The 12,929-nt window shown below is 41.5% G+C and overlaps 1 protein-coding gene across 6 annotated transcripts in view; it reads left to right on the forward strand.

Annotated features, from left to right (window-relative positions):
- The window catches only part of NHEJ1 (non-homologous end joining factor 1), a 1,839,518-nt gene that overhangs the window by 47,820 nt on the left and 1,778,769 nt on the right, over positions 1 to 12,929 (forward strand). For 4 of the 6 annotated variants that reach the window (XM_078679206.1, XM_078679207.1, XM_078679208.1 and 1 more), the window contains exon 2: positions 9,967 to 10,151. In XM_078679206.1, coding sequence (XP_078535332.1) covers positions 9,972 to 10,151 — 180 coding nt within the window. In that variant the 5' untranslated portion in view covers positions 9,967 to 9,971. Of the gene's footprint in view, positions 1 to 9,966; positions 10,152 to 12,929 lie in introns of those variants that run through there. The other 2 variants (XM_078679209.1, XM_078679211.1) reach the window with 1 other exon arrangement.

The raw sequence follows: 12,929 nt of genomic DNA on the forward strand, positions 1-12,929 counted from the left end.
GAGAAAAGGGATTACAGTCTTCAATTTTGAATTCAGCAGTGCGCTAAAGGGACGCCTACCGCCTGGTGCAATTTTTACACACTATTATTTACCATTTCTGGTCATTAGTCACTTGAATCCTCTGATGTCTAAAGGAGGAGAGTTCCCAGAGTATGTCCAGTTTTAGGAGTTGATGCTCTGCTTAGACCCCCATGGGTAATATCAAAGATTTCTGTTTATTAATTTTTAGACCTGTCTGCAGAACTTGCCTAGTTCTCCAAGTAAAGCGTTCAAGGATACTCTGTTTGGTCAAGTAAACCAATAAATCATTAACATATAATGACACTATATTTCTGCTGTCCATGGGCGTATCACCCATTTGTTGAGGACGTCGTTCCATGCCAGGAGGTCAATAGCAAATGAAAACAGCGGGGGTGAAAGCAGCTGCCTCTGCCCAATTTCCACTCCTCCAAGATTGTGTCATTAGTGCGGACCCTTGCCAGTGGCCTAGTGTACTGCCCAAAGTTCATCAGTGTAAGCTTCTCAAACGGATAATGCCATGCAACTGTATCAAATGCTTTTTCAGTGTCGGGTCATACCACTGCCATTTCTTGATTCGCTCTCTCTACTGCTCCAAATACTCTAGCCAGGCATCTGATATTAAAAGCTGGCGATCTGCCCAGTATTAAACCATTCTGGTCTGATTGCCCAAGTACCCCCATTATTATTTTTAAGCGGGTAGCTAGGATTTTCCCTAATATTTTGTTGTCATAATTGAGCATAGATAGTGGGCAGTATGATTTACAATCGTGTGGCTCCCTCCTTAGCTTTGTCAGGAGGACGATTGTGGTGGTCTCCCTCCTGGATTTAGGCAGCTCTAGGGTCTGTGATGCTTCATAGTATACCTGGAGCAGTTGATCTGCCGCCATATCAGTAAACCCTTTTTACCACGCACTCCAGCAGTCTTTCTGGGCTTGGACTTTTCGCTTTTTGAAAGCCCCCTTAATTTCTTGTAGAGTTATGGATTTCTCTTAATAGGAGTTTCTATTCCTGCCTAGGCAGATGGGGTGCATGCAATGTTGGATTGAAGGCACACCCTTCTGTGGCAGGGGTGGCATGTAAAGGTGTTAATAGTGTGCTTGAAACATGTTATTAATTTAATATTGTAGGTGTCTGTTATGTCCCTGACTGTTTAGGCTGCTGGTAATCTCTCTGCTGAGTAGCCAGTTTAATAATCCATGAGCTTTATCTCCTTCCCTGTGCAATAATTGCCTACATTCTGAGTGGTGTAGCTGCTCGTTTTCTAGAATATTGTCTTGTCAAGTCTTGTGTAGGTTGTAAAGCTGTCGCAATACTATGCTGGTGTGTTTGATGCTCTTCAAGTTTTTTTCCGGCTGTCGCTATTTGACTATTTAGCCCCATTTTCCATGAGTTTAAGCCTTCCATAGTCATGCTTGGTATTACCTATTCCACGCGTCCCATTCTATTCCACGCATTCCTGCAGTGTTTGAATTTTGTGTGAAAAATGTCAGGTATTTCAATGTTACCTTTAATGATGTGCATGCGCTATCAACGGCTGATTCGGGAGTCACTTTACTTTGATTGGCTCTGAAGTTTTTAAGAAGTTTAATCCACAAGGGTTTAAGAACTCGAGCATGAAGATTTATGCTTATGGAGGAAAGCAAATTGAGAATGAAGAGCAATTTGACAGCTTATTCAAGTTTGAGGAAATAGAAAGCTCAATGTGTAGTTTGTGGTGTAAGAGGGAGTCAAATTTCTTAGAATGGAATGACTTTAGAAGCTGGACATATTTTTAGACCCCATTCATCCAGATTGTTTGATTACCAAGTCCAAAGTACTATGTATGAGTGTTACGGCCCAAAAAAAAGGGTGGAGAACCCAATGTGTTGGCTGAATGGGAAAATTGAGAGGCTTTGAACGAGGAGTAGTATGAAGAACAGTGTCCACACTGTTTGCACACAAGGTGAAAAGAGTGCCATTATCTCTGAGACTGATTTGCAGAGGGATTTCGACAAGTTGTGTGACTTGGATGTAACTTGGATGTAACTGAAACAGTAGAAAGATGAGATTGGTTGACTCCTGTCGTCCTAGCACGCAAGGATGAACCCCTTTTATACTTGTGCATTGACTTGCATGATCTGAATCCGCATTTATGGACTGGCAGAGAACCTCTTCTCCAGCATAAATGAAATGTTAAGTACACTTGATGTTACTTCATTGTCTGCCACACTTGCTATGTCAGCTTCATACGAATAAGTGGTTTTGAGCTAGCAATCTATACTCCTTTGTGACTCCTGAAGGGTCTTTTTGCTTTAGGAGCGTGCCATTTGGTTTAGTATCGGCCAAATGCTCACGAAGGAGATGTTTAAGGATTATGTGGGTTTTCGATACTTCCAAAATGATATACTTGTTTTTGGCAATAATTTGGAGCAACACAATAACATCAGTGATGTTATAAATGATATCATAGAACATCAAAAGTGATGAATGTGCAGTCATAAGCAGTGCACGGCGGGAACGCAAGTTATAGTTAGCTATAACTGGTGATTTGTTTTTTTTTTGTTTAAAATGTTAATGTTCACACTGACAAATTCACCTAACTATAATGTTACTTTAACTTTAGTTTTTTTCAGTGAACTTCTAAGTTTTTTGCTTTAAAACGAAAAGCGGATGTTTTCATTCTTCCTAACTAACATTAGTTTACCTTTTTTTTTCCAAAGTGGATTATTTTAGTAAAAATGTTTTCTTTTACAGTATCAAAACAGAATATAATTCAGTATGCAAAATCTTTGTAAAATGTGTGTTTATTAAACATAAATATTCAATAGAAATTGTTAATCTGCTCAGTTATTGTGAACTCTGATATCAAATCATGTCTCCCGATCTATTTTTTTTAAAAAAAAATTTTTCAAGAGTTTTAAATAGCGAGAACTAGACTAGAGACATCGGGTATTAGAGGGCTTTAGATGAGCCCCAGTTTTGTTACTGGTGGACACATTCATTTTTGTTAGGCACGGGGAGATTAAGGGCCAGATGTAGGTAGCCAAATACCGGTCGGTAACGGCCGAATTCGGCCGTTACCGACCGGTATTTGGCTTTTGACATGTAGGGGGAAGGAAACAGGCCAATGCGGTAATTTTACCGAATCGGTAAATATACCGGTCAGTAAATTTACCGACCGGTATTATTACAGATTCGGTAAAATTGAGATGTAGGTGGGACTCTTCTGAGTCCCACAAGCCCTACAAATTCGGTATTTTACCATCAAATTCAATTTAATGGTAAAATACCGATTCAGGTGTGCATGCACATGTGTGCATGCACACCTGTGCCATATGACAGGCAGACCTGCCCTTAGGGCAGGTATGCCTGCCGCATGGCCCCCGAACCTTTTTTGGGGGTGCTAGAGGGTGTCAAAGTGACACCCCCTGCACCCTTGTCAAAATCGGTATTTACCGATTCGGTAAATACCGACCGGTAATGCCCATTCATTCCTATGGGCTTCAAAGCCCATAGGAATGAATGGGCATTACCGGTCGGTATTTACCGAATCGGTAAATACCGATTTTTACCGATTCGGTAAAAGGAACATCTGGATGTTCCTACATCTCCCCCCTTCTTATTTACCGATTCTTATTTACCGAATCGGTAAAATTCGGTAAATAAGAATCGGTAAATTTTCCCTACCTACATCTGGCCCCAGGTGACTTACCCAGAATCACAGGATGTCCATTGCCGAGACTCAAACCAGGTTCCCCACCTTTGAAGTCAACTGATCTAGCAAAAGGCTAGATTCCCTCGCAATGATGGGAGGTTGTGTAGAGGGTCTGCCCTCTCTACTGAGACCTCTCTGAAATGATGGGTGTGCATAGTAGGGTATGGAGAGGGACTGGCCTCTCCTGTCAGACCTCTAAGATGACAGGTGTGCGTAGTACTGTGTAGGGAGGGACTGGCTTCCCTGCTGATACCTCTCTGTAATGATGGGCGTGTATAGTTGGATGTGATGTATGACATTACCACGCATGGTTTTACTACACATATCTTTACATCGTAGTTTTTACCAAGCATACCAATAGCATGCTTTTACATTGGCATACATTGAAAATACACTTGCCATGCAAATAATGAGCACGCACGCGGTCAACACGCATATCATTACTTGAGTTATTTCATATTACTTTTATGATCAGACGTACTAACCAGTATTCACAGAGTAACACTGCCACCTAGTGGACTTCTACGTTTCAAAACAGCAGAGGTAAAAAAAAAAAATAGCTACAACAATATTACAGTTCGGAAAATTAACTCGTTACCCGCGGCGCGAATTTCGCCACTGTGTGGGAGTTGTAAAGAGTGGGCGGGGCTGCGTCGGCCTACGGTCGTGCGCAGCACTGGGCAGGTGGTGCTCGCGTCGGCCAACGGAATGGGTTAAATATTAACAATAAATGTCTGATGAATTTCTTTTTTACAGTAACATTAATTTGGTCTGAAGAAGGGGCACCTTGGTTGGTGTTAATCTTAACGGCAGTTCAATTGTTCAACAAATCGGACGTACTTACTACTCTCTCCCTGAGTTGTGTGGTACTCTTCTTTTCTTAATTTTATTTCTATGTTATCTGTATTCTTCCTAATCTGCCGCTAATGCTATATACATGAAGGGAGAATAAGCTGTAGAAGCACAGAAGAGAGATAGGAGCCTTATTCCCTGGAACAGTGCTCTTGAAGTTACGGTGTTCTGCATTAATCTCCTGCGCCATGTTGGCTGAATTACCTTGGAAACATATTAAAAAGAGCCTTTTAACAGATACAGTACAATTTAAAATGTGTTTACTATATACAAATGAGGTCTTATTTATTAAACGGCAGTAGGGAACCATATACTTAGCCTTTTCCCTTGGCGCAGACAACAAAAGAAAAATGGCTTTGTATATCAAACAGCAGGCGGGAAAACAACAAAAGGAAAGGGTTTCTTATAAATTTTCCTTCCCAGTTTCTGAATTTGGGTGGTGAAAACATGCATTGTAGTGACATGCATAGAAACAATATTTACGGTGTAAAACATGTGCAGTAATAGTATTTCATAGGAAAAACTTTGTGGAAAAGGCTGTTTCCCGGAACGTCCCAGTAGACTCACCACCAGTTTTTGCATACATTTATTGTAAATATAATGTTTAATCTGTTTATTATACCTTCTGCATTCCGTCCTGTTTTATAGTTGAACACTGCCACCTAGTGTTCAAAATGCATGGTAAAGTCTTGCAATGTTAAGACTAGTGTGGAAACAGTTTAATTGAAGTAATAAATGCGTGGTAAATATACTCCAAAGTAAAAACCACAGAGTAAAGGCTATTTCCCGTTGGATGTGGAGAGGGACTGGCATCTCCTTTCAGACCTTTCGCTCAGATGACTGGTGTGTAGTAGGGTATGGGACGGGACTGGACTGTCTTCCCCTTTTAGACCTCTCTCTCAGATGACGGGTGTGCATAGTAGGTTATGTGGAGGGAGTGGCCTCTCTGCTGAAACCTCTCTATAATGATAGGTGTGTGTAGTAGGGTGATACTGCCCTCTCCTTTTAGAGCTCTCTCAGATGACAGGTGAGCATAGTAGGGTGTGCAGAGGGACTGCCCTCTGCTGAGACCTCTCTCGGTAATGATAGGTATGCATAGTAGGTTGTCGGGAGGGACTGGGCTTTCCTTTCAGACCGCTCTGTCGGATGCTGGGTGTGTGTAGTAGGATGTGTGGAGGGACAGGCCTTTCTGCTGAGACCTTTCACTGTAATGATGGGTGTATAGTAGGGTGTGGAGAGAGACTGACCTCTCCTTTCAGACATCTCTCTCAGATGACTGGTATAGGGTGTTTGGATGAGCCTTAACTCTGCTCACAACTCTTCTCAAACCAATAAGCATAAATAGATTCTAATAAACACAATCTTCAGTAAGTCTCCTTCATACTGTAACAAGTGCGTATAGCAGAGTGTATTCAAACATCACCTCCTCCTTCCTATTTTTCATGAACTATCAAGAGTCATGCTAGATCGTAAAATTAAAAAAATATATTTACCCTTCTAATCAGCGCAGTACTTACCTGTCACACACATTCTCTCAAAAACAAGGACCACAATATGCATTCCTACTAATAGAGTATACTGAGGACTCCTCTACTTTTTACTATTCACGATCCCGTGAGGGTTCTATGAGATCATAAAAATAACTTTAAAACAATATAAATGTATTATCTTCACAGTAGTTATCCTAGACACCTCCTCTCTAAATGTAGGGGGACAGCATGCCATTTCTCTGCCCCCTTATCCTTATAAAGCTTTTTTACTTCATTTCCACAACATCTCCAATTTTTCACAGTAAATGGTTATGGCAGCCATTTTTCATTTCTAAAATTCCTACAGCCAGCCTTTCAGAGCGATCACTCGTGAGAAGCCTGGGAGCCTCTTGCTCCTGCAAAAGCGCGAAGACTGACAGGCAAAATTGGCCTCTCGACTAATCACAGGCCTCCATATTTTTTTTTATTTCGCGTTCTTGCAGGACACTCCCAGGACTCTTGTGAGCCCAACTGCTAAAATATACAATCATTTTTTACCCTTAATATCTCAAAATATGATTTATACTAAATCACAAAAAGCGCAATCTTTGGACTAAGATCTAGCTTCCTGATGAATTTGTTGTAAATCTGTTCAGTAGTTTTTGCTATAACCTATCTTAAAGAAGTCTATAGAAAATGCTAAGAGACCTGTTCGTGATTAGGCGCTATATAAGAATAACTATACACATTCCAATGCAATGAAAAAGATAGTCTTATGGCACTGGAAAACTTTAACATCAGCCTCCATTCAATTTTGAGAGACCAGTGTTTGTGTTCAGGAGAGGAAAAGCGCTTAAAGACTTACTGGTGCATACGAGGCCCAAACAGAAGGAGAACTCAACACTCCAAGGCAGCGATTTGGAATTTACCCGAGATGGTCGACCACCATCCCTGCGGCAAGTGCAATATCTGCCCACTTACAAAGGCTACGAAAGACCTAGACTTGGGTCTAGGCACCCCCTGGGTCCTCAATAAACTTACCAACTGCAACAACACAAATGTGATATAAATAATTATATGCAAATATGGCTTAGAGTATGTCGGCGTGACCAAAAGAATAAGTTAGATATTGCATCAATGAGCATAGAAGTACCTTCTGGTGTAAAAAAAAAAACAACAAAAAAACCATCACGAAAATGATGCATCACTTTCTGTCTTTAGGCCACATACAAAATGACTTTTCTTGGTTTATAGTTGAGAAACTGCCACCATCAGCAAGTGAGAAACGGCTACTAAGGAACGAACAAAGATTGATTTACAGGCATCCAGTACGAAACAAGGAGTGAATGAGGAAATACAATGGATACACCTATCTTGAACAGAAGATGATCAAACCTATAAACGTTGGTTGCCTATGTGGATATTAAGCAATCATAAGGACAATGGGAAATTCTAATTTTCCAATTGAATTACAATATATGCACATAAAGCGAGTAAAATTAACTAACTTATTAATACAAGACCAAACCACCTGAAGTACTAACTTTTAGAAAAGCAGTGACGATCTAACACATAATGACACATGAACCTTTTCTGTCCTCCATGAAAATACTTCGCCAAGAGCAACGTCCACGACGGGATGAAGGCTGTCGCCATTTGCCTCAAGCTAAACTTTTTTTATGCTACTCTTTAGCATCATCCCTTTGGTCCTCTTTGAAGAGCAGGAGTTCACAAAGAGAAAGGGTTGTAAGATAAACCTTAATAATGTATTGTGATAATGAATTGTATTGTGATGGCACGATGCACTTAAAGTTTTATACAATGCTGGAGGGCTTTTTATGTATTATTAATAATGTATCATTTTACGTTTTGTACAGATAGTCCTATTTTGCTTATTAGCTCAAATATAATGTATAACGTAGTTTGTATTTTATGCACGGTCTATGCAATTGATATACAGCGAAATAAAGAATCTTTGACTTGACTAAAAAAGGAGCACACCTCAGACGCAAACTACCTCTGCACTGTAAGTCCCTAAAAGCATTCCACCTGTCTATATTAGAGGTATTGTTTTCTCTATTAAGTTTGAAAAATTGTATACTAGAGTTTAATAAATGATTACTGTGGTCATCTATTATGATGAATATCAACATTCATTGTAGTTCTACTTAATGGAGGGGCTCACTGGGTGTGACCCACCAACCCACAGATCCCAACCCTTGTCTCAAATCAGTTTCTAGTGGACATACATGTGTTATTGTCATAGTGTGATGAGGCCGAAAAAGTAAAGCTCACCAAAGACTTTATGCTTCATAATTCGGGACAGGGGCACATGCTCCAGAGTTATGCAGCGGCCAGTACCATCTCAACCAATAACAAAACAGATGCATGGTACAGATGTGTGAGGCTTCAACAGTAGCTTGGGATTCATCATCAGCCTCCATCTGAATGTGGGTGCCGAAGTCAAGCTATCGTGGCTGAAGACGCCTGATAGCCAGTCCCCGCTCCTAGGATGCTTGATTCCAGTCCAGGGAAGACGTGGCTTGGCAGTTCGGTCTGGACTGTTCACATGAGGCACAGGGTCAAGACTGATTTGCATATGGCCATGTCTGAACTGGGGTGGCTTGGTGAGCAAAATAACGATGGATTAAACCCAGATCTGTGACTGGAGGTGAATGTTTTGCCATTGTGCAACATTCCGTCCATCATCTTGTGTGTTTTGCTGTTCACCCTATTTGGGAAGGGTATGCCCAGACGTGGGTCCCGTGCTCACTGCGCCACTGGAGTCAAGCTATCCTGGCTGAAGACGGCTGATAGCCAGAATCCGGTCCTAGGATGCTTGATTCCAGACCAGGGAAGACCTGGCTTGGCAGTTCGGTCTGGACTGTTCCCATGAGGCACAGGGTCAAGACTGATTTGCATATGGCCATGTCTGAACTGGGGTGGCTTGGTGAGCAAAATAACGATGGATTAAACCCAGATCAGTGACTGGGGGTGAATGTTTTGCCATTGTGCAACATTCTGTCCATCTTGTATGTTTTGCTAAAAAGGATGATTCGGCAACCGAAATGAATTTCAACAATGGTTTCAAAATGTGGTTAAGCAGCCTTGATGTTATTTACTTTTAAAAGATAAGGGCAGCCTGGAATCTTTTGGAAATACTCGTTATGTTTTCTTAAACAAGTATTGCTGGTTGTGAGCAATATTGTTTTAATCCTAGATCTTTTATTGGTGAGAGGTGCGAGTTTTGTTCCCTTTCTCATTCTTTTCCCTTTTGTTATGCGTGTGTGCCTTTTGTATTTTGAGTAGTTGGTGTACTTTAAAGGGAAATCTGTTCTAATTTAAATAATTTGGTGTACTATTGGCATATAAATAATATAGAAATAGAAATTATGACTTTATTTCAAAGGTTCAGTGAAACTAGTTAGCTTTATTTTCATTTACTTAAAAGCAACAGTCAGGTTTTCATTGCTTTGTTAATAGGAAAAATGTCCCATTCCAAAAACAATTTCGAAGCTGCAATCGTGCTACTGACCAGGCAAGTGACACTCTGAATGCATCAAAAAAACTCCCGACTAAAGGAATGTTTGCACAATATGATCAATAAATCTGGTTAGGTTGTGTTATTTGCATAAGTAAACGTAGTAATAAGGCTTAGGTGCTATTATACAAATGATGACACCTAACAATATTAATTGCCCTAATTGGTGTTTTCAAAAATAGATTTCCAATTTTGCATGGAAACTGTGTATTTCATATGAAATGATTTGTTTTGAGTTGTGTTGTTTTGAGTCATTTTTTAAATCTGATTCCACATGTGAAGGTGTTCCCAGTACCTCCTGGCCTTGGTTGTGGGGGTGGTGGCTTGCTGTAACTGTGTTCATCTGGCCATTTCTACCTCCTAACCCTGCATGTGTTCTATTTTTGCAGGACAGATGATGCAGGATCTGGATTCATGTCTTCTCGCAGATCCCTGGAAGCCAGTCTCTTTCGGCAGCTCTCGCTTCATGGCCAAGGTCTGCTTCACCGATACTGGCTACGCTCTGCTAGTCTCTGACCTCAGTGGTGTGTGGTACGAGGAAGCAGATGCTCTGGTGGTCCAGGAACGATCCAAGGTGAGTAGTACGTTTATTGTATGTGCAGAAAGAATCCTGTATAGATTGCCCGGATGAAAACTATAATCAGACTGGTATATGATGTTTGATTTTGCAGCAGGTGTGCAATTTGTTCAGTCTACGCCACGTTTCATCTGCAGTAAACCATGTATATCTACATAAAATAAACGCTCTTGATCCTGCCGTGGCTATGCACGTGTTGCTCCTGAAGAAGTAGTCTATGTATTTTCCAAAGGAGTAGGCATATATGTAACTTAGATTTGTTTGTCCCTTTGCCCTGTTAAAGATTTAAAGCAAGCTACAAAGATATGTTCAAGCTTCCCCTCCATTTTTAACAAAACTAGGTCTCAGAGACACTACACATGTGAGGCTCTAGAGAAAAAAGAGCGGCAGAATCCTAAGAGACCTCCGCCTCAGGGCCCTGGTTCCCGCATCTCCTTTTTAGGTCTCGCGTGGGGTGCAGCGCAAAGTGATGAAGGGTTAAAATCACGCTCTACCATCTGATCACCAAAAAGAGCACTTCTTAGCTGCCTTGATAGAGAAAATGTCACATATGGGCCTATCAGAGAGAACCTGAAAATATGCTTAAAACCCTCAATTTTTGCTATGCATGATCAACAAATTAGATCCCACAAAATCCCTGAATCCCGGGGTTATAGACCCAAGGCAAAGGCCAAAAAGACATGCCTTAGGTTAATAGTGTGCAGTAGGCCACAATAATGTTAAAAATGCATTTTTGCTACACTGAAAAATAACGTGGTAAATTGGCCTGACGGGAAGTACAGTAATTTTCCACAGCCTCAAGGCCAACGCCCACATACACGTATACAAGACCCAGCTGGTGGAGGTTGACACATTTTCTGGGACTTTCCACTGAAGTCTTGTTTTGAAACTTAGCTTGCCGAAATAAGCCGCAACTTCTTGCAAAACTAGCACCTAGCGTAAGATTCCGGTCACACATACATTTTTAGAAATATGTACAGAACAAGATGTTCTCACACTGTTCTGCGGTCAAGCATGGCCAACCGACCGTTAGGACACCTGACCGCCCCCGTCCTAGGACAATGCGGTCAAGCCACCTGCGTCAGAAAGTACGTCAGGACTGTGTCAGTTCTGTGATTTCAGGTATAAAAGATTCACCATCACAATTAGAAGGCAGAACTTTCCAAGCTGACTCTTTGGGTGGTTCTCCGGTCAACTGGCTATCTGATTTGGGACGCGCAACCCTACTCTACCATGTGATGCCTTCCTGAATGAGATAGCAGCTTAAACTCTTTTAAATATCTCAACTTGATAAGTGCTTTTTCATCCATACCCAATTCCTTGCATTAGCTAAAGATATCTTTCTAGCATTAGATCTTCTAGGGTTCTTTCCCTTAGGCAGGTGCTTTTAGGCACTAGGCCTGATAGAAATGTACTTTGTATAATCAAGCTAAAATTCTAATATGCCTTTTTAAGAATCTTAACCTCTGGTATTTTATTCTTGCTAAAATATTTAAACCTGCAATGATGGTTCTCTTCAGGGACATTGTGTAAAGGCAACGTATTTCCTTGAACAGCTTTTTAATGCCTTCTTAACGTTTCCTCTTTACACTGAAAGTCGTCTTTTAATAGATAGCCACTTCTGTTTGCATCGCAATACTTTTAGAGACAATTGATTCCTTGCATGCTTCCTGGCAGAGTGAAGCCAGAGCTTTTAAAAGTGATCTCTAGCAATATGCCTTATTGATGCACATGTGTTTGTGATAATAAAACGTGCCACTCCAACTTGAAAAGTCGTCATTTCACGTTATTACTCTTCGTTTTACCAGTGCCTGATTGAGCCGATTATCAAGATCACAGTGAACGTGACCACACCCTCAAAAGGGTCTCGAAAGGGCCTCTTCTCACCCTCTGTCAAAAGCTCTGCTCCGACTCCGCTAGAGATTTTGTAGGAGAGGACTTTTAGAAAAGGGCTTTAAGCCCCGCCCCTCATTTCCATTGGCTGGCGTCACCGTTTATGCTAAACGGTGGCCTGCCATTGGAAATGAGGGTTTTCTGTTCACGCCCTTTGTCTCCGAACTGGACTGGCTCACCTGCTTTGCTCTTTCGCAAAGTAGTTTCTTATCTTTATGGGGCCAAACACATGGCCCCATAAAGATAAGAGATCACCCTGCTGCCATGTCCTCTCCACACAGCCAGTGATCCTCCTCCCAGACTCCCTCCCTCTGCTTCCCCAACGTTCACCCAGCATCTCTCTCCTTCAACAGAGGCAGAAAACTGATTTAAACGGACATTTTTTCCTTTGTTGTTTCGGGAATTCTTTGCCCTTGCCTTCTTAATTGGTGGGTACTTTATTATTCCAAAGGCTGAACCAGAGGAGCTTATGAAAACGAACGTATTCCCCCACATATTTTGACAGGGACACCACAGCGTGTACAGTCTCACTGTCCGTAGACCGTGTACCGTTCTTACGGGCTTCCTCTGGCCGGCGCGGACAGCCGAGCTGGCTAAACCCGTCGATAATTCCCCAGGAACGCAGGAGTACCTTCTCCTGCTCTTTATTTAGCCGCTTTTGGTTTTTATTAATGTTATGTTATTAACCTGACGACAGGGAGGTAAAGTTCAGAAGCAGCACGACTATGGCGTAGTACAAACGTTTTCAGACCATAGAGGCCCCTGCTTGAAAGCTAACCTACAGTGCATTTGTGATAATAATGTGGTTTAAATACAAGGGAGCTATATGTATAGCATATCGTCGTCTGGCGCGAACATGGTTATGGACAGCTTCTTTTATGC

Source organism: Lissotriton helveticus, chromosome 3_1, assembly GCF_964261635.1.
Source record: "Lissotriton helveticus chromosome 3_1, aLisHel1.1, whole genome shotgun sequence".
Lineage (NCBI taxonomy): Eukaryota > Metazoa > Chordata > Amphibia > Caudata > Salamandridae > Lissotriton > Lissotriton helveticus.